This window comes from Mugil cephalus, chromosome 5 (assembly GCF_022458985.1).
Source record: "Mugil cephalus isolate CIBA_MC_2020 chromosome 5, CIBA_Mcephalus_1.1, whole genome shotgun sequence".
NCBI classification, from domain to species: Eukaryota; Metazoa; Chordata; class Actinopteri; order Mugiliformes; family Mugilidae; genus Mugil; species Mugil cephalus.
The window spans coordinates 27558295-27581196 of NC_061774.1; the positions used below are offsets into that span (position 1 = coordinate 27558295).

Sequence of the window (22902 nt, forward strand, 5' to 3'; positions counted from 1 at the left end):
TCTCTGGTTCTTTGCGTTTATTTGCAATGAAAGTTATTCAAGGTTTTCGTTTGGATAAATAAAATTGAAGCTAACTTCCCTCTGGTTTGGTGTCTGATCATTTAAATGTTCATTTATCAGGAGTGTTCATTAACGTCACTTCAGTTCAATCTGCAGCTTGTCTGGTGTTTGTCAGAGAATAATTTTGGGGCTGATGAAGCTGCTCACGTGATCTCGTCTTTTCTTGTTTGTTTTTTTCTCGAGGGAAATCGAGACTTTTTTTTCTCCCTCATTCATTAAAACAAAGAGCTGCAAAGAACAAATGCATAAAATCTCTCAGGGCGTCTGAAAATCAATCCGGTTGCGTCGTCAAAGTCGTTTCTATTCATGAGAAACACCGCGGGCTTGTTGTTAGATGGATGATCCTGACACGCCCACGTTAACAGCAGCGACCGACCGGCCGGCCGCGCTGCAACTTCATCTCCAAATGATCTGGATGCCCCTCGGGACTGAACCCACGACCCAAACCTCATCTGGGGGGGGTTTATCCTCAGTGTCGATTCCTGCACCTTGTATATATTCATGGGCGTCCAGCTGTGGCCCAATAAAATAAACGGCGGCTTCGGTCCCAGAGAAAAGGTCAGTGCACTGACAGCACCTCTACAGGAGGTAAATTACACTAAGCTATAGCTCAGGATGGATGGATGGATGGAGCGGGAGGAGAAGGAACGAAGATCAAGGAATGGGGCAGCTATAGGAAGAAAGAAAAACCTGGACATAAGTAATAGAGAAAAGGAAGGAGGGATGGATGGAGGTAAATTATTAATAAGTAAATTGGAGAAGAGAGCTGGGATCTCAGAGGAAGATGGATGAAGAGATGGAGTCGGTCCGAGTGGATTTTCACCTCATTTTATTTTAAATTTGGCTTATTGGGTGAACACTAATAATACTCGATTTTTAAACCGTTTCCACTCCAGTGATTTGTTTTGTTCATGAGGTCCTGACCTGGACGACACGGAGGTGGAAATAAGAGGTCGACCTCCTCCTGGGACCACATGCCATCAGCTGCATCAACCAGAAATTCATGGATCAATTTAAGCCGAACAGCGACAAAACAATCTATCTATCTATCTATCTATCTATCTATCTATCTATCTATCTATCTATCTAATTTAAATCTTTATTTATGTCATTTTCTCTCTTTTGGGAAATGAATTCCACTTAAAATAACAGTAGACAAAGTGGCACTGGATCATTTACACCAGATTCTTCCCATGGAAGAACCAAGATTGAATCTGGGGGGAGGGTAAATTTTGCAGTACATTGAGTTAAATGTGGGTACATATATAACGTGCATGTATAAAATGAACACTGCTTCACGTTTATGTTAAAAAAAATGAAGATTAATCTGACTTATTTAAATGAGAAAAAATATTTGTAGGTTTTCCAATAAATATGGAAATGTGGCTGACGCGTGTTTCAAAAAGATGCGTCCACTCAAATGTTTGTCTTCTCAGTCTCACTGAGCAAAAGTACAAAAGAATATACATGTTTACGTAAAAGAATCCAGTTTTCTGCTTAAAAGGATCTAAACACGGTCAGAAAAAAGTTCTTTCTATCCCTCAACGAAAACATCTTCGCAAATTCTTAAAGAAAAAAAAAGCTAAATTTTTTTATTTTGTTTCAGCATTTAAACATGAAATAACTTAAATACTATGACTGTGTAAATAATATTGCAAACATTAGTTAAATTATAATCATGTAAGACGTTAATATTTTTTAAATACAATTAAATAATGAAATTACTGATCACTAATTAAAGCCGGAACTGAAACTGCCACCAATTACACAACTTCCTCATTTAGCACCTATAATATTATTTATATCTTTAGGCTTTGGACCTATATCAATAAATACTCGATCTATATCTTCAAATACAAAGACGTTTAGACGTTTAGGACCAAACATGCCCCCATTAATCATACAGACTTCAATCATACCACACACACTGCAGTGGAATCGACCTCGGTAAAAAGATAATCCTTTTTTTATTTACTAATTTTTAATTTTCTCTGTGTGCTGCTGTCTAACCTAACACGCTCCGTCTGCATCCTCTCACCCGCTGCTGCTCTTCTTCTTCACCTCACAGGATTTGAACTGGCAGGAGCTCAACAGCGCCCCCCACCATCAATGTACCACAACGGTATTATGTGGTCAGGAGTGGAACTGCACCAATAAATAGTATTTAATGAGAGGAAGAGCAGCGGGCGCTGACGATGTGGGGAACCAAATTATACAATATAATTGGAGACCCACATTTGGCAGCCAGGCTCGAGACCAACTTTTTGTGGGACGCTGGTCTGGATTCTAGGCTAAAGAAGAAAAACTTATTTATAGATTTGGTGTAATTGGTGAATGAGAAATGACTGGAGCCTTTGGACCCTTTAAATCTTTCTGTAATAACAACAGTGAACTCTCATCTCATCGTGTAACACCAACAACTAAAATCTGGTCTGAAACGTGAGAAACTGAATCAATAAAAGTGAATTCTGGAAAGGAAATTTAAAAGGAGTCAGATTCAGATGTATCAAGAGAAAAGACCAATCTATGTCTGAATACATGAGACGAAGAGAAGAAGAAGGAGAAACGAGGAGGAATAAAGGAGCGAGGGAAGGCTGAGCTGTAAAGGAAGAAATCTCGTTTCATTCTGGCTGCTGGTCACTGAGCTGATGAAACTAGATGAGAGGGCTGATTTAAGGAGGCAGGACCTTCGGGCCCCCGGGGGCCCCTCACTTACAAGAACATCCAGAGAGGCTTTTTTTTATTATTTTATGTTGCTCTCATTGAATGAGTCCATAAAGTCAGAGTGGTAGAAATGTGAGGGAGGGAGGAGGTTTGATTATAGAAGAAATGCAACTGTTAGAATAAAACATCCATTTTCCTTAATGTCATGTGAGTTAATTTTTTATTTTTATAAAGAAAAAAGCAGAGGTCACGTTAACATTATAACACCTAAGCCTCAAAATGTCCCCCTGGATTTATTTATTTTTTTATTGTTTTTGTTGCTTATACAGAGGCACAAGTGAAATTACTATAAACTGTTACCATAATTTTAAATGTATTTAATTTATTTTTTAATATATTTATTACCCACACTGCCTCTGCAACAGCATGTAAATACAGAGTTCATCCAATTCCTGTTTACATTTGCACACTATTCACTTTACTCTTGTTGTATGATGTAAATACAACTTCATGGCTACATCCTCCATGGACAGTTAATACATTTATGGCATCCTACATAAAACAAACCCTGTAATAAAATCCAGGTGGTGCATGATACCAGACTCCTATTCTAATAAGAACTGAGTCTCTCTACAACAGGCTCGATGGAAAGTTCATTGTATAAGTAGAAATATATACATGTTTGGCTGCAGGGTGAATGTAGGGTTGAAGAAAAGTGAAAGAACATTGCTCGTCCTCCCTCATTGACTCTAGAAAAGCCCTTAAGGCTGATTCATGCTTCATTTTACACGATTCCAACGGTTCAAACTATTTATTTATTTATTTTTCTTTTGTGCATTGCATGCATATTGTGCATGTTTGGTTCTATATTCTTGTTAAATAGTCCGGCACAACAAACAAAGAGGCTCTTCTTGTTGTTTTCAGTCAGTACGTTTACATCTATGTGAAAAACAAAAACAAATGACTGCCTTAATCCAACTTTAACTGGACAACTTAAGTGCATGTAAACATGTTACTCTGACTGAAATCAGAACCTTAGTCAGACTTTAACTAGACGTGTGACAACTTTAACTCCACAACCGCTGCGCTGGCGTATGACCCCAGAACAAAAACATCCGAGAAAGCTGGGTGCACAAGAAGAAGAAGGTAAACAGAGGCAGTAGAAGAACCACCTGAGAGACAGCGCCATCTATCTGCACCACACGTAGCACACACATTACGTACAGGATTAAAAAGCTGAACTATAATCAGTAGCATAAGTGACTCCAGTTGTTTATTACATGACATAATGGGTCAAAAGGAAAGGGGGTCGTATTAACCTGCTGAAAAGACACATATCGCCACCTAGTGTGGAGGAGGAGGAGCACATGGTCCCATCAGTTATTCAATTTTTCTCTGTTACATGTAAACTGGGACAATGACCTCATTCAGGAAATCGAATTTCAAGCATAGCTGTAAATGCACTGAGTGTCTATAGTACGTATAGGGGTATGAGCTGGACCAAACAACAACACAGTGTTATGTACAGACCACACCACTGCTGTGTTTCCATTCCCCCCTAAAAATGCGCAAAATCCAAATATTGCAATAAAAACTGGTAACGGAAACCTACATTTTGAAAAAAAAACCCTCAAATATCTAGAGCTGAAACACTGAGGTGTTTTTTTCAGACGAATCAATATGAAAGTTTATCTCTAAAGTGCAATGGAAACACTTTTTTTGGCGTTTTCCCGTCACTAGTGACTAGTTAACTTTAAGTCCTCAAAGTAAAGTCTCTCTGGTGTGATGAGAGTTTAAGAGATTTACCAGATGAGACTTTACTTCATGAGTTAAAGCTTATTCGCAGAACATTTGTACGTGTTTCAATGGAAACACGTACAAAGCACTTTATCAACATTTCAGAAATGCTGCTTTTATTTTGAGAGTAAAAGTGTAATGGAAACGCAGCTCATGTCATTTCCAGTGCAACAGTGACGTGGGTGTGAGTTTTAATGTGTCCGTGCATGAAGAACGTTCTTACAACCGAGCACTTACCACCTAAAGCTTGCTTCATTACAAAATCCATGTTTCCTGCCGATTAGTTCTGTTGTTCCTCTTAAAGCCAAAGACAGCTGAGCATGTAGCCACCGAGCCTGGGATCCTTCTCACTTCTTCTCGTCGTGATGCCTTCAAGCGACTCTCTGCAGGACACGAGAAAGACGGGAAAAGATGAGACAAACACATATTAAGATATTTTCACTCCCTCCTGTGCAGAGACCGTGCAATTTTATCTCCTGTGCATCAATAGAGACACTAAATACAGCGATAGATCTCCGATATGTCCAGCGTCGGACAGCGCGAGACAGCGAATCGGGCTCATGTTAAAACAACAGATAATGGGATCTTCTTAACAGTCTTTACCCCTGTGACAGGAATCCCATTCTGGGAGGAGTGCGGATCAATAGCGAGGCCTTTTCACTCCGACTCACTTATCTGTCTGTAACTCAATACCAACGGATCAGTCATCTGCTGCCGCTGCTAACTGCTCATAAATATTTCATGGCAAATGAAACGATGCGGTTGTTTTCTGTTTAGATCCGTGTACAGATGACACACTTTCTTAATGTATGAGGGAATCAGCTTATAGCTTCCAATGCTGCTGCATGTGGGCAGAAGAAGGAGTCACTTTAAAGAGCCGCCAACAGATGCTTGTAGTTGTGAGTGTGTGCACTTTAAAAAGTTAGTCCATATTTAATTATAAAAGGGGACAAACACAATGACTTTAAGCTTCTTTTACTATTTTAACACAGCAAACACCAACAATATTTTGCTTGACAGCCTCAAAATGTTTGTTTTTTAGCCTTCTATAAAAAAAAAATGGAGGAAACCATTTTTCACATTTCAACAACTACTTTTCAAGCACATTATTAGTGGGTGAAAATAAAATCAGGCTGATGATTCAATAAAAACCTGAGTTGCTCTCGCCTCATGTGTGGATAAACCAGGTGACAGGAACAGAAACATGGACGTAGCAAACGAACACATTTGAAAGTGAAATCTTCTCTGCAACAACAATAAAAAAATCCATATTTCCTCATTAATATTTCATAAATAAAGACAATCCCAGTGTCTCACTTTCAGGAGGCTCTTCCCGTATCTCCGGCCGCACTCTTCACATCGTACTCTGTTGAGTGGATTTGAATTTTATTTACTGTTCAGTGTCCTCGGGTTTATAAAAGGCATTAGAAAACCACCGATATGCAAGAATGACGAGATTCAACTTCAGAAACTCACTATCCATCAGTCTGCGAGCTTAGTTGAATTCTATTTATTCTGCTTGCAATTTGTATTATTTGTTCAGTGACTCAAAGAAAAAAACACATGGATTGTGCTGTACAGTTTTTACCTTTGATGTGGACGTGACAGAGTTGGTAAAAAATATATTTCCTTTGAGCCAGATGTGTCTGGATGGACACTAGTGTTCCTCTAATAATAAATAAATAAATAAAAACGCCTCAGTCAGAACAAACTGGCCTGATCCGAAGGAAGGAGTGGTGTAAACCTTTAAAAATCTGTTCAATAGATTGTGTAGAATAGTGACTGATCCAAAAAGAGGGAGAAATGACCAATTTTATATGAATTACGCTCCAAATACAAGTAGAATACAAGTAATTTTCAACATAATAATGACACAAAAATACTGGTTTTGGCCAAACTCAAGAATTCAAACACTATTAACTGTTAAGTTACATATGAATGTTCAATAAAATGTCATAAACATCGTGACATTTTATATCCAAAATTTTTCACTCACTTCTTTTGAGCTGTTGAAATGCACGCTACACCACCTTTACTATGACGTAGACAACAGTGTGTGTGTTTCTTTTAACATGTCCAGCTAGTATTTACTATATTTAATTTAATTGTCTCTTTTACATATGAATAGACACTATAAAAAACCTAAAAGATTACAGGGTAAAATCCTCCGTTTACTTGAGATGAAAGGTAAAATCAGAGCTGTATAGTAACTGTACTTAAGTACTGAAATACTGTATCTGTGTCTCTACTGGAGTATTTTATTTTTTCTTCTACTTCCACGTTTGCTTCATCACATATTGTCGATGAGTTTAATAGACAATATGTCTCCTGTGGAGCCTTAAAGTGGATCAAACAGTGTGAAAGGACCCAAGATAAAACGACTACACACGTCTGCTCCGAGGTAAGGCTAGAACGGGCTAAAGCTATAGCGATAGCTAGCTAGCTAACGTCCAGCTAGCAAGGCTATATTAGCAAGGGCCACGCCCCCTCAGTGGTACAAACATGGTGAAACGTGTCAGTAAACACAGTGAGACCGGAAAAAATGTGGATTATCAGATCAAATTAAGGCTATTTGAACTCGACAGTGATCCACACGAACTAGTATGGATTTGGAAAAGTGGATTAGCCTCATTTTCACTTAGTTTTAGTTCATTTCTGTAGCTAAATAAAAGATGCTAACGCTAAGAGCTTTACTGAGAAGTAGCGTTAGCCAAGCAATACTGTAGCGTTAAAAGGATGACGAGGAGTGATCACAAATATTCTGTTTATTGCTTTATTGTTGTTTATTGTTGGAACTGAAATAGTTACTGTCGACAAAACAGCAACATAAACAAACTTATGTGACAGCCCTCCAGACCGCAAATTTAAGGTCTGACTGAGCATAAATCAACATTACCTGACACTAAATGAACCATAACACCAGTTTTCGGTGCCTGGATTCCAGTTGTTTCTTCTAATGCTAATGATCCATTTACTTCTCTGTTCTTTGGCAGATATCTGTAAAAATATAAAAATATATCTCTGACTGCCACTCTGGGGCGTAACCATGGAGACCTCCGCTTGCTGTGACGTCACGTGCATTGGTGAATATTAGAATCTGTAACTAGCGTTAGTAAACTTAATGTGCACGTTAGCTAGCTAACTTTAGTTGTTGTGTTTTGTCTCGACGCTGGGAGCTTTCTCTAACGTTATGTCCTGTCAGTTTACATCAAAGTGGAACACAGCAGGTAATTTAAAATAGTTTTGTTTTCATCTTTCGTGTAGTATTTTGTGAATGGACAGCCTGCTCCTGAGGCTAGTACCTGAACATGTACCTGTACATGTACATGTACTCTATCTTGTACATTCGTGTCTTTGTTCTGCTGCTACAGCCAAAGGAATCGTGAGTTTCCTTTACGCTTAACATTTGAAATAATATAAACAATGATATTCAAACTTTTTACCACTTTCTTTAACAACTACATAACACAATACTTGTACTTTTACTTTCAGTATTCGAGTAGTAAATATTAAAATAAACTAAACAAAAAATGTTGAATACTTCCACTTAAGTGTGGTGTTTAAAGAACTCAAATCACCTTTTGAGTTCTAGTAATTTTATTTAAATCTGGGTCTCTAGTACTTTATACGTGTCTGGGTAAAACAATGTGTGTTCGGAGAGGAGAAAAAAAAACTGGCATTGATTTATGGTGGTAAAGACCTGCTGCCTTCCTGACAACAGCCACTAACCTGTATCCAGCTCATCGACCTGTGTAAAATATGTTGTCTGTATACACTCACTGTTGCCCCTGTGTCTATTCGATTAACTGCACCAGCGTCGCCCGAGATGAAATCCTCCACATTTATTGCACCCGGTGAACCAGAACAGCATTTCCATTCTGGAGCAGATCCCTCCTGCTCTTCTCTTCTCCCCCGTCGAGCGCCCGGTGTCATTTCGCCGCGCCGATATTTGCCCCGGAGCTGAACGGAGTTGGGATGAAATGGGACGGGACGGCAGATTGAGCCGCACAGCTTTATTCTGGGAGGCGACGGGGGAGACGACGGAGGCCGAGTGGGAACCGCAATCCATTTGCAAGTGTGACCGAGCGCTTCAGGGGCCGGAGCGCCTCATTTCCATGGACACACATACAGGCAAAAATTACAAAATGAGTGGTACACCCACTCTCAGGGTTTGATTCAAAGGACTGAATGAATGAATGCGGATCCAAAATAAGAAATATGAGACGCTTAACTGTGTTATGGAAATATGTGCATAAAGAAATGTGTGGGTCCTTAATCTTTATGTCAAGCTGAGAAGAAGAATTAATCATTTTAAACCGATGTATGTGTGTGTGTGCGCGCATGGGATTGTTCATGTTTAATCTGCATGTAATTCCAAAAGGAGGCAGTTTAAGGAAAGATTGAACATTTAGGTTCTTTCATTGACTGATCATGTTGAGTAAAATGTGAAACGTGGCCTAAAGATGAACCAGGTGATGTGACAAGTTTCCAGGACACGTTTTTAGGAGGGAAAGTAAACATAGGTGATAAATAGAAAATGTTTACATGCCCCCACATCATGCAACACTATGGTTTTTAATGCCATGGAGTCAAATCTGTTTGTAGAAGAAGAGAAAAGTGTCTCTACGTCTGCAACATCGCTGCACACAGATTCCAGCTTTGTTTCAAACACTTGTTTCAACCCTAACCTCCACATTTCTGCCTTCAATTCAAAAATAATCTCAAAATTTCCCCCAAAAAATCGTCTCATCTTTGGCTGAGGAGGAAAAGTTGCTCAATCGATGAAATCTACAAAGCTCTAAGCTTCCACGCGTTCATACATATTAGTTCCTCTGTTTTCCCGTCATAACAAGTTAATTTCCTCGAGATCTCAAGCTAATTATCCGTTATCTCCGGAAAACAAGCTCCGTTTTCTCAAGATAACAAGATATTTATCTGGTTATAAACGGAGCGTAAACAAAGCTTTGTTTTCTCAAGATCTCCAGAAACTTAATCATTATCTAGCGAACATTAAAGCACGAAACAAAGCTCATAGTAGACTTATTACATTAGGCCATTATTTTACTACGTTACAGTGTTAAGGGCGTCCATCAGTCGACATGATGAACTCTCAAAGTAAGTATATTGAGATAAGGAGATCTCACTATATAAATAAGTTGTTATCCTGAGAAAACGGAGCTCATTTTCCTGAGACAACGAGTTAATTTCCTCTGTTTTTCAGAGATAATGAGATAAATAACTCGAGATCTCAAGATAACAGAGGAAATAAACTTGTTATCACGGGAAACAAATCAAACAAACAAAACTAAATATGTGAACGCACGGCTGCATAAAGCTTCTGTAAAAACTGCATGTTTTAACTTAAAAATATTATTCACTGCTTTCATATATGCTTGTATGAATATAAAATACTAGTATAAGCGAATACAAACCGAATGGGGGATGTTTAGATACATGGAGTCTGTTTGTTGTGTGGCCTGTGAAGAATCTTTCTCTTATCGTTAGAGAAACAGACTCAAGGACACTAATGGCATAAAAGAAAGATGCTGCCCTCTGACAAGGACATCTAGAAGAAAGAGACACACAAAAACACATGCAGTATATATATATATATATACATACACCATGTGTGTATATGTATGTACTGAGGCCATTCACCTCCCGACCTTGGCAGAAATAATCCGTGACAGTCAACGTTCGATTCTGTGTTTGTTCCTGCAGCGATAAAGCTCGTATTGTTCTGCCTTTAGTTTCTAGTTTCCATAGAAGAAGAACTGCACGGCAACGGCCTTCAACATCTGGATTTAATATTAGAAAATACAGAAGACGTCACTCGTTCCTACATCTTCATGGCGACCGAGTGGATTGTATTTTATCAGCGGTATCATTTTTTTTTCTCCCAACAATCTCTCTACAAACTCCGATACCGATCATTGCTTTGATCTGCTCATATCTATTGGGACATCCCTACAAAACTAAAACTCCAAAATAAACCAGCTGTTTTTTGGCTTGTAATGAGACTTCACTGACTTTATGAAGGAACACAAACAGCCTCTGCTGCTAATCTCCCTGCTTCTTCAACACAACAGAAAATTCTTCACGTGAGAACAAGTCATGGCGGCGTTATCACGTGTCACTGAGGAGCATCACTCTACCTGCCACCATTTACATCCTCCTCAGACACCAGAGACCTGAGCGGCAGCTCCTTATGTAAGCGCTTATCAGTGGGCGGTTGGACTGGAAGCCGAAGCTGGAGCCGCTCTCTGAACGTCTCCGCTATGGTTGATAGTGGAGGAGCTTTAAAAACCTTACATAACCCTCCCTTTCACAAAAGACCAAATATACCATTCAATCACCGACGACGGCACCCAAGGGCAACCCCTCGCTTCATCTCCCACGCCAGCACCCGACCATTTCCCCCCCGCATCCTCCACCACCCTTTCTTCTCTTCCTCCACCTCCTCCTCCTTTTAATTTCATAATCCAGGCGCTGGCAGCGGTGCGTGACGCGGGATAATGTTATCAGGGCCGAGCAGGACGGCTCGCTGATCCTATCCAGTTAATTGGAAGTTGTTTCCGAGTTTCATGGGCGGAGACGGGGATGGGAGCGGCTCGGGAAACGCAGAAACATGTTTGTGACAGGCGACGGAAATGTGTTTTAAGACAAGGAGCAAAACGGAGAGAAAAGGCTTTAAGTGTGTGTGTGTTTTCAGTCCAAAGATGACACTCAAAAACAACATATTGTTGTTATGCAGAAACAAATGACTCCAGATCTGATGAGTTCCATTTTCATTGGTCTGAGTCTAAATAAACTACAGGGTTCATTACGGCTCACTGATGTGTTTTTGATTACATGTGCACAACAATGTGTCTCAAAGGGCTTTTTAACAGAACAGAGATTCGGTTTTGATCCAAACAGCAGCAACAACCCTCCGGCTAAAACGGGCCTTCAAAGAGTCCTGGATTTCAAACTTCTGCTGAAATGCAGCTTTGTCCACACTGACATTAGAAGTCGAGTTTCTACAGCTACACATCTCAGCTTATCTAGTTTATTGATGTGATTTCATGCATTTAGTTCTGGAAAGAGGAGTTCAGATTCTGAATCAGCACGTTTTTCCTTTCTCAAAATGCTCTCAAAATTTTCTGTTGGTCAAAAAATCCAATTTGTGGAACTGATTTGTGTTTTCTTTGTTTCTAATATGAACTTATTCATAAATCATATTCACAGTAATGGATTCATGGACAGTTATCGATAAGGTGTTGAATGAAAACATGAACATTGCACTTTTTAAAAATGCTCAACATGAAGAGAGTGGAAGGAAAGAAAAAAAAAGATTTGTTGAGCGTTGATTGTTTCCATCGTGTGGTTAAGGCATGTTAGTCTTAAAACAACCTGCTGCCCTCCAGTCCAGTAGGGGGCAGTAAATCAGAAGGTTGGAAGCCAGTTCACCTTTGGGGATTTTTAGGAAAGTTGGTCTAGAGTCTCTCCGTTGGGAACTGATGATGCTCCTGTAAAGATCTGCAGGGTCGATCTAATTAATGTGGTGATAGATATAAGAGATGTGGATTTGAAAATGTTTGCAAAAAAAAAACTTTCTGATTCGTTGTAGGGGTGGGAAACAATATCGATATGGTAATATATCATGATACTTTTTCTTCCAATACAATATCAGTTTTGAATGTCTTAACATCGATTTTAAAAGAAAAACCATTTTTCCATACAAATACAATAAATTGGAAATTAATAATTTTGATTAATATTGTTTTTTGACTCAATGACTGTCTTCTGATGTACATATGTACAACATGTATTTTTAGCTGGATTTAAAATGTCTCATTGAACTATGTAGAATATTGCAGTAATGTATCGTATCGTGACTCAAGTATCGTGATAGAAGTTCCACCCCTAATTGGTTATAGGACTGTCCTATAGCATGCAAAAGTATATTATTACATTTTTTATTTATTTTTTTTGTATTGAAACACACCAATGAAATCCAAATGCTGTGCTACCAAACTGTGCTAAGAATCTGGCTACGACAACGTACTCCAATAATGTGAAGAGCCCAGATTTGTATCTAAGATGCTAAAATCTGACAACATGGATAAAGTTCTCCATCGACTGTTCGACCATAAATCTGTTCTGTGGTCACGACCGACCCACATCCTGCATCTGAGCTGCATTAGTGGTGTTCTCATTATTGTTTAACCACCTTATCTATACTTCATGCATCCACATCCACATCCACTCTGCTCCTTTCAGCTTCCGCAAACGTCAAACCTCTGCAGAAGGTCCTCATCTGGACGATCAGTTAGTTACCGAAGATAAATCTCAGATGAACTGGTCCTGTCCCCTTTAACCAAAAAAAAAAAGAAAAAAGCTCGTATACACATCTGCCCCCAGCTTCCCTTTCACCCTGTGCTTGATGAGCTGACCCCGGGGACACTCAGCCGGACCCAAAATGGAAAATCAATATTGGCAGCTAGACAAATGGACCAAGATGGATTCCTGACAGGATTTTCTTCTCTTTTTTTTCCAGCCGGTTAGCATGACTCCACCACAACACTCCGTCATCATCTGTCAAGGAACTCAGAGCTATGGGGATGACGAAAATATAATATCCTGTCAGCTGGATTGAAATGAATCAGCTGCTCTTAATGAGACTGGGCCGACATTTTAGGTATTTTAGGTTTTGGCTGCAGCATTTGTTGGACTTTGTTTCTGTTGCATTCAGATTTTTATACGAACAGAGTGAATAATATCAGCTTGGTGTGTGGCTGCTATTCACATCCTCTGATCGAGAGTTTGGATTCAGTGGCAGTCGGTCTGGTCTGTTCAAAGAGATTGGTTGTAACTCTCTGATGCACAAAGCTCAGTGAAGCTAACTTACTTTACAGATTCAGAGGAAAAACTGGAGATGATTGTCAGAGGCATAGGAACAAAACATGCTACAGAGGATGAAAATCCACCAGTGGATGAACCTTTTTCATCATCAGGTTAAGACTTCTCTTAGTTTATCACCAACCTACAAATTCAATGACAGGGTCCCCAAATACTAAGCGACAATAACAACACTTAATCATGGACCTTCTTTTGTTTTGTTTTTTTGTTGTTGTTGAAAGGACTAAACCAAATACACCAACCAGGAGTAGTGAATAACATGGATCATCTTTATGACAATTCAGTGTTCTGCTGGGAAACTTTTGGACCTGACAATCATTCATGTGGACGTTACTTAGACATGTAGCCTCCACCTAGACCAGACCAGACCAGGCATCACCAGCAGGATGCAGCCAAAAAACATTTAGGAACAACTCAAAAAAACATGAAGAACAGCATAAGGTGTTGACCTGGCCTCCAGATTCACTAGATCCCAAACTGATCCAGTATCTGTGGGATGATCCACAGATGATCCTCCCCTCAAAGGCCCCCATTAACAACAGGACACAATCTGAAAGCTCATTCTCTGACAAATTATAAAAAACTGAAAAAATGTCTAATCAACCAAAGAGTTTGCGACCCCCCTGCAGTACCTCTGTGGAGGTCGCAAACCTCCTGTTCTAGACTCATGAACTAAAAAGTGAGAGAAAGTTGAATTTCTTAGTTCTGGTTAAAAGAAACTTCTGAACTCAGCTACATAACATTTTTTTCCTTTAGGCCATTGAACGAAGCCTCAACCTCAGAGAGAGAACAAACATTTTTTCATTCTGTTTACCCTGAATAAAATATTGCCATTCAAAATACTACAGTCCTGATGTAAAAGTCACCAAAGACAGAAAATAAATGTTGCAGACGTGGGTAAATGAATAAATGATGAGCTGCTAACGCCGAGCCGCCGCTCTCAGACCTGCCAGGCAGCGAATTCAGCGCTCGACAACGTTATTTATTCATGCAGCGCCTTTGTGACAAATTGTTCCCTCCGCATGGACTGGAAGGAGGAAGCCTGCATGACTACATTTCATTTTTCTTCCTTAAAAGTCACAGACCCACCTCAGAACTTAAAAAAAAGATTCAGTTTAAACCAGGCTGCACTGTGGAGGCTAATTTTAACTTGCATATATTATATTTTAAAAAAAAGCTATGGTAGCTTATTATAGAACCGGTGAGAGATGATAGATTAAATACAATTCTGTTCCTTCACATACTATTTCCAGATCTGTGATTAAATATTTAATGCATGCCAGCTCCTTCAATCCGTTGGAAGTTGAGAATTTTTCATCCTTGATTTATTTCATGCTCGCTGACAACCTATTTTTCATATTTCAAAACAAGAAGGACAAATTAGCTACTGCTTTAATGCAGTGGCCTGTAGCGTCTGCAGCTATTGGTCAATGCTAATGCTAGGTGAGCAGCCGTTTTTTCCAGAACTCTTTAGTCCCAGGAACTTTTTCCAAGAAACTAAAAGATTCCCTGAGAGTAATCCAAAAAGGCAACTGCACTTGTAGAACTTTTTCAACGTATTTTTGGACAAACCATGACCTGGATGACTGAGAACCTTCACAGACATTTCCCTCAGAGTAATGATCAGACAACAACCTTCTCCCCTCCGATCCACTAGGTGGCAGTAAATAGACGGACAGTCATAGATCCAAGCTGCGATTTGTGTTGTGAAGTTGTTCTGAACTGATTCTGCTCCTCAAATTACTTGACGTATTGTAAATTTTGGGGGTTTGAATTATAATCTGAGTGTTGTGCAGGTTTTTAGACCAGAGATAAATAAAGAGACTTTACAGCTTGTTCCAAAATATATATATCAACTCCCCAAGTCATGACGCAGCAGGTCAGCTGCAGGTTTGATCTTCATTTCCGCTCATTTAAAGCAAACGAAAGGAGAATTATTGCGTTTGTTCACACGCTCTGTTACTTATTCGTCTCTCCATCTGTTTTCATCCTACATAGTTTTTGCTCCTGTCGTCTTTTCCTTTCTCTCAGTTGGAAATTTAACTTGGTGTTGAGACAGTTTCTCGGCCACCAAACATCTGCTCTGTCTTTTTTTTTATTTTTCTTAAATAACACGACTTTCTTTGTAGGAATAATTTAACCCTCTGATTATTTATTGTTGGGGTCAGTTTGACCCTGTTCAGTTTAACAGATTAACATATTTTTTTGGACTTTTCCTAATTGAATTGGGACATTGGTCATAATGTTCATTACAGGCCAAGAGTCTGGAAGCAACTTCAAGTGTCTGTTCACGATGTCTTTCTTAAAAACCAGCATGAGTTCTTTGTATTCTGGGATGTATTTACTGCATGATCACACTTTGCTTTTATTGATATGAACCATTTTCCTCAGTTTACCTTCAGCTGTACATTAGTGTTGCCAGACCATTGGTGAATAAATGTCAGCAAAAGCACAGTTTGTTTTTTTACTTTCTGAGAGTCTGCTTATAAATATCCCTCATATATTTCATGCTGCTGTTAAAAACCGAGAAAGAAAAACTCAAATACCTGATAATTATAGTAAGAACATCTTCTGATAAGTTACTCTTTATATAATAATCATGTTTATTTTGTTGCAAAGTAAACCAATGAAACTATTTATGTACAAATCTGATCTTGCTTCCAAACATTTGACCTGTCGTGGATGTTGTTATTCCTGATAATAGTACTGATTTACCAAATGTTATAGAGACCATGAAAATGTACTTAGAAATGATATAAAGTCACTTAAATACACCTAGTGGTTTTACAGGTATTATGGATTTTATTTAAAGAGCTATTTAGGTCAAAAAACAAAGTACCTGACACATAAACTCTTATTATTTTTTTAATTCCACTAATATTTTGAAGGTTTAATTGTTGGGATCAAATTGATGGTAAACTGAAGGTAATAAGAGGGTTAAACACAGTTGATTATTTTCTTCTTTCTCACTACATTGTTGTAATTAACCACTAACAGAGATGAGAGCAGGATTATCAGAGAGAGAGAACCTGAGTCAGACGTCACAGAGAAAACTTTCAGTGTGTTGATTATTATGTCACGTGTCGCGTGGTGCTGCAGATTTATCCAGAGGCACATCTCACAGCTGGACAAGCTGGTGGTGAGGAAGACTGGAGTCCTCTAAACAAACTGAGACATGAAGGATAAACCACGTCCATCATTCTCTGCACAGACAGACAGACAAGCTGCTGACTCCATGGACAGATCGTCCCTTTGAGACAGAACCAGACGCAATTTAATTTTGCATGTGACAGTTCAATCAGGTCAATTATATTTTATTTAAAGAGCAACTGCAACAATTTAAACTGGATCCAGAGTTTTTTTTTTATTTGTTCTATGTTCTTGTACTTCCAAACACTTTGGATTTAATTATGAGACAAATATTGAAAAAATATCTCCCAACCACTTAGAGCAACTTCATTATAAATAAATTCAACTCCACTAAACTCAGATGACATGTGCGACTACTTTTAGTCGTCTGTCCATCACCACATTAAGCCACGCCCAAACGATTTGCATATTTTTGCAAAGGGGAGACTCCAGACAACCATTGTGCTGGTGGAGTAAACACAGCTCAGATCTTTTGATTTACTGCCATCTACTGGACTGGAGGGGAACAGGTTGTTCAGATTAGTTTGAACAGACAATCGATGCTCTCAAGGAATCAATTAGTTCCTTGAAAAACATTCCTGGGAGTAAATACTTCGTGGGCTTCCAAGTTCTTGAGGTTGAACATTTAAACAACAACAACAAAAAAAAACAATGTCAATTTCCCATACATCCATTAATAAATTAGTTTGTACTAGAAAAAATATGAATCTGTTCCTTGAATTTTGTTTTTCAGCCAAAAGAAAACAGGTTTGTTTGTTGTTCACAGACAAATTTCTGAGCATTTTGAGAAAGAAAATACGTTGGTTCAGAGTCTAAACTACTGTTTCCAGAACTAAATGTCATGAAATCATAACAATGTGTCTGAAGAATCTGGACGTATAAGGTCAAAATGGACAAAACTGCATTTTGCTGGAAAACTAATCGCATGCAGAACTGTTTGTAGGGTGACAAGCTGCCTGGATCAAAACCGGTTCAGATTGGGTTAAGCTTCAAAAACAGCATCTTAAAGCTTGTGTTGTTGTATCGTTGCCTCTTAATGATGTCGCCTTGTTGCAACTTCTTCAGTAACAACGAGCATTCTTTACAAATAAATACAACCTGGAAACAGTTTTGGAGAAGCTCAGTTTTTAGGTTAGAAGCTCAGTCTTTCTCTGGATGGTCTCAAATGAAAAGATGCTCTTATAAATCTAACTGTAATATTTCTTCATCGTTCCTTAACTCTGAACATTTCTTTTTATCACATGCATCATCATTTCCAGACACTGACAGATGATGTGCTGTTCTGTGTTTTTGCAAAGTTTGCAAAGAGAAACCAACGCTGCAGCAGCTCCACATAAAGATGATGTATGCGTCTGACATTTTTTTGCAGCGTAACAACACACATTCATCAGGCCCTGATCTCTTTAGCAATCAGCCTGGATATAAACGAGATAAAGAGGCGTTTCAATCATCTTCATTCAAACAAGGACCGTGAAAATGCAACTCTAGATGCGCCTGATTTATAGAAAGTGGAAAATAATCCACATAATAAAAGCCAGATGTAGAGATACTTGTAGAAGTTAAAGAGAAGATGAAACCATTTCACATTTACCATCTGCAACAGCAGCATAATGAGCCTGTGTGTTTGGTCATTGGATTTTCCATTTAAAAATGGACATTAAAAAAAAAAAGTTAAAATTGAGTCAAATATAGTACTTTGAAATAAGTGTAAAAACCAGTGTTTGAGAAGATGAACCAAGATGGAGTCCACGTGGACAGCAGTGTTGGAGACATCTTGGTTCATCTTCTTCTACTCTGGACGTTCAGGACTGGAAGGAAACATGGAGGAAAACTGCCTCTTCTCCTCCTTTATTGTTCGTCTACTGTTTTATTTCCAGTAGATTTCATTGCTCCTCAGCAACAGAACCAAAAATGAGACATTCAGAAACTTTCACCAAAGCTTTTGTAACAAAAGCAAAATAAAAGAAGCTCATATTATAGCTGAGAGAGACTCAAACTGGAGTGGGGAACGTCAAACTAGACAAATAACTTGTGGAATGTTTTACTTCGAGCCGATGAATGAGAATCGTGACAACAATGATCAGAAGCGTGATTTGCATGAAGCATGTAGAAGCTAAGAAGTCAAACAAACAAACAAACAAATAAACGTTCGTCAAAGGCAGAGAGAAAAAAGGCGAAGTGGTAACGAAGCGGATCCAAACAGCCGGTGACATTTTCCCGACTCATTCAGCCCGAAGACAAAAGAGTCAGAAAGACAAAAGATGCAAAAAAAAGACGCTGCGTTCACCCCTGACAGACACGCACGGCTTTTAATCATCCGCTGATATTTCACTACATTCATTTATCCGTCCTCCGTGGACTCATCCAGGGAGCGAGGAGCTTGACAAGTTACTCTCAATGTGTGATTGAGGAGCTGCAGACTAAGGATGTGCTGCCACTGAAAATCTGAACATTTGCGTGTAGAGACGGAGCTAATGGTGTCACATACTCCAGTGACTTCTTCCCTTTGCTGTGTATCGTACAGTATATGATGCTGCCTCCTCCCCTCAGGCCACTGAGGTCCAACGAGGAAGCTATACATCACCAACGAGGCATTCGTCCATTTGTCTTGCGGTCGGTTGGCGACTGAAAGGATGGGGATGGATGCGAGCGGGGGGGGGGGGCATGAAGACAGAAATGAGGACAGAGGAAGGAGGGAAGTGGGGGAAGAAAAGAAGGAAGGAAATGAATCGTAGAAAGAACGAAGGATGAGTAAGACCAAGAGGAAGGACATGGAAGGAAAGAGACAGAAAGGCGAAGAAAAAAAAGACTTAAATTTGTCACAAGCTCGTCCACTTTCTTTTTTCTGATTGTGAACTTTCCAAAAACGAAAGAATCAAGATGCATTTTTTCCTCCAAACTGACCAAACACTAAAAATCTGGACGACCTGGTAAAGATTAGAAGACTTTAGACAAATAAGGACGGAAAAGGCTGAGCAACTGTTTGGTTTTTCAAATTCAGGCAGAACCTGGTTTATTAAGACCTGGAAACTCCAGATGTTCCCTGTTCCTGTTCCAAATCAAACTCTGAACCAGACCTGAAACCTGTCCCACATCTAGAGTCCGGATTCTTCTTTAAACACATCCACCAACCGGAGGAGAAGCACAACCACACACGGCTGAATTAGTAACATAGAAAGCTGTGCAGCACAGAGCGAGTTCTTCTGTCTGTCCGTTACAGGAGAGACGTCCTCAAGAGACAAATGCTGCATAATGCATGGACAGCTGAGTGGTTGGTCTTCAGTGAGACGTCTGCTCCTCTGTGCAGGACAGATGTGGGTTAAAGACAACAGCAAATCGGCCCCAATTAAAAGACAAAGTATTTATGAAACTGGTTCCAGAAGTTTTTAACTTTGTCTTTGTGGGAGTGAAGTGTCTCTTATTCCAGCTGGAAACAAGAATTAACGTGGAATAAGAATAAGAATAAAAATAAGGCCAGAATGTAAAAGACTGAGAGACCGAACATGGATTATTTTACACCTTTAAGCTCTTTGGGGGTTCGTCCCTCAACAACATCGACAATGAAACACACAATAACTGCTACACAATAACCTTAACATAATATATACACACATATATATGCGATGCCGAGCGTCTCCCACACAGAAACAACCTTGAGACCAGGAGACGTTTATTATTTACCATTTTTCAAAGGAGCAGAATTTAAAAGAGACACTGAAAAGATGACAGATTATTGGTGCATATGAACGCTGTTTGCTATGTTTCCTATCAATAAGAGCCCCCCCCCCCCCATCACCATCCCTCCATCAGGGTTAAGGGCGCCGTGGTAAGTGGCCGGCAGCGAGCAGGGGAGCTGCTGCTGCTGCTGCTGTGTGGGTGGGAGGTTTGTTGCGCCTGCCAACCGCTCCACCACAGTGATGAATGTTGCTGGGAGATGTAGAGCTGGAGAAAAACTGAACAGCTCCATTTATTCTTCGTCTGTCATCAGCAGAGTCGCAACTATTGATTACAGTCGTTTTTCTAATTCACAAAAAGGTAAAAAAAAAATAAAAATTTCCATGCAAACCGAGCAGAAACAACATTAAACTTGGCGATCGAACGATATATCAGGCGGATATTTGCATATATTACTAGTACAGATACATATATACATACTGTTTACTGCATAACAGCATTAAATATTCTTTGAGTTCAATAAATGATAAATTGTTTTAGTTAAATTGAGTCTTTAAATATTTGTTACTCTGTGGATTCTGTCCTGGGATCGTTTTGAAGCTTTAGAATCGAACCAGAGCTTCTCCACGTGCATCTGCTCCGTTGTCTCGTCCACATTTAGCTTCTGATTCGAGCTCGTGACCCGTTTCCTGTCTCAGGCCTCGTTCCGGTGAAATGAGACGCGACCCAAACATCGGGCGAACAGCGTCACCGGGGCCACGATTTGACCCGTTTTTAAAGGAGCTCCGTGATAAACGCTCTGACAGCCGAGTGTTTAAACAAGACTTCAGACAGACTTCGACTCCCCGTGCGACACAACGAGAGCTGAGGACAATTAAAAGAGAAAAATGGAAGAGCCCAGCACACCGTGAATACCGGACCGGGTATTTCTGAGGGTGTTTAGCTGGAATTAACAGCTTTCGCTTGTGGGGTCGGCCACAAGTTATTTAACTTAACGCTGGAACCTGCTGTGCAGTTAATTAGCTGGGGGATTGTGGACGGCAGGACTCATTACACGGCTGAGTGAACAATAAATCCGTGGGCTTTCTGAGGGGGGACGTGAGGGGCTCAGGGAGGACGAACCTCGGACAGAACCGAGTCTGGAACCTCTGATCTGCTTCTGAGGAAATGTATGAAAGGGCTGATTTAAAGGAACGTGACGTCTCTCTCAGTGGGAAGCGGCTCATCACCAGTATCTGTATGTTGCAGGAATTAGTTTTCTCACATTTTTATAGGAAAATGTCATTATTTCAATTCACAAGATGAAGAAATCTTTAAATACGTGTTTCTACACTTCTTCAGAGTCTCTCCGTTGGGAACTGGTGATGTTTCTCCAATCAAATCGTTTGGGTGGAGCTTAATGTGGTGAAATAAATGTCTCTGATTGGTTGGAGGATGATCCAGATTCTGGTTTACATCAAAGAAAACTGAAAAAAATAAAATAAATAAAGCATTTCAGAACTCAAACACAGATTTAAGTTCAAGTCAAACTGTGGTATTTAGTAAAATACTGAACTTCTAATTAAAGTATTTCTTTTTTTAATTCACCACAAGTATCTGACGGCTTTAATTGCCTCTTTATAGATTTACACGTACACATGATAAAAGGTAAAAAGCTGCCTCCGCACTGATTCATTAGGAGACTTTTTTACTTCTTCTTTCTGAATCTGAATTCTTTCTCCATCACTTAGCAACACACGTCTCTAATTTTATGTCTGTTTCTTCTCGTCTCTCTGCAGATTTGTCTCTTTAACTCACGCATCATTTAACTTTTAACAGCTGTTTTATTTTCTTGTAAAATAAAGTAGTTTTTTTTTTTATCTAAATGTGCAGCCAATGCTTCTCTAAACAAATTCTCTGCACAACACAATTCAGAAACAAAAACCTGAGGAAATGATCTTTTTATTTTAGGTCAGACATGAACCGTTTAGTGTCACAACGTCTTCATCTTAGTTTTTATTTAGATTTCTGCTTTTTTAGTTAGCGAACGTCAAAGCTGCTCAGTTAATAAACATGTCGGCCTTACTCTGGAAAACAGAGACAGAAATTTGGAAATTAAGCCAAAGTCACTGTTTGGTGACGTGGTAGTGACAATAAGACGACTGAACAGGATCCACGGAGTTCACACAGACTAATTTCTTTTTGTAATTTAGGTATTTGCACCATCATACAGAGACAATAACAGAAAAAAAATGCATGCATAAAATACCGGGGAGGTTAAAAAAAGTAACTACCCCACCAAAAAAAAAATATATATACTAAAAACAAATAACAACAACATCAACAACAAAGATAAAAGATAAAATGACTCAAAAACTTAGTGTAAAAGTAAGAGTAAGAGCTATTGTGAGTCTTTGTGTGTTAAAGGACGTCAGTCTGGACATAACGTTCATTAATGAAGTGGATGTTTTTGTTGAATGACAAGTTTAATTCCAAGTTTAATTCCAAACGTCTGTGAGCAAAAGGAAAATGACTTTCTGGATGAATTCATTAAAGGATTTAGAAAGAAAGCAGATGTGGAGAGTAAATATATTTGTAAATAAACGGGCAGGACTGAATTAGTGTATTAATGTAATAAATTGACAGTTTTTTAAATAGATGGGCAGATGGAGACGG

The 22902-nt window shown here is 39.2% G+C and overlaps 1 protein-coding gene across 1 annotated transcript in view; it reads right to left on the reverse strand.

Annotated features, from left to right (window-relative positions):
- LOC125007687 (complexin-2) overlaps positions 1-22902 on the reverse strand; it is a 43094-nt gene that overhangs the window by 13746 nt on the left and 6446 nt on the right. Inside the window, exon 2 of the mRNA XM_047584425.1 lies at positions 4759-4904. Within this exon, the coding sequence (XP_047440381.1) occupies positions 4759-4789 (31 nt within the window). The 5' untranslated portion in view covers positions 4790-4904. The remainder of the gene's footprint in view (positions 1-4758; positions 4905-22902) is intronic.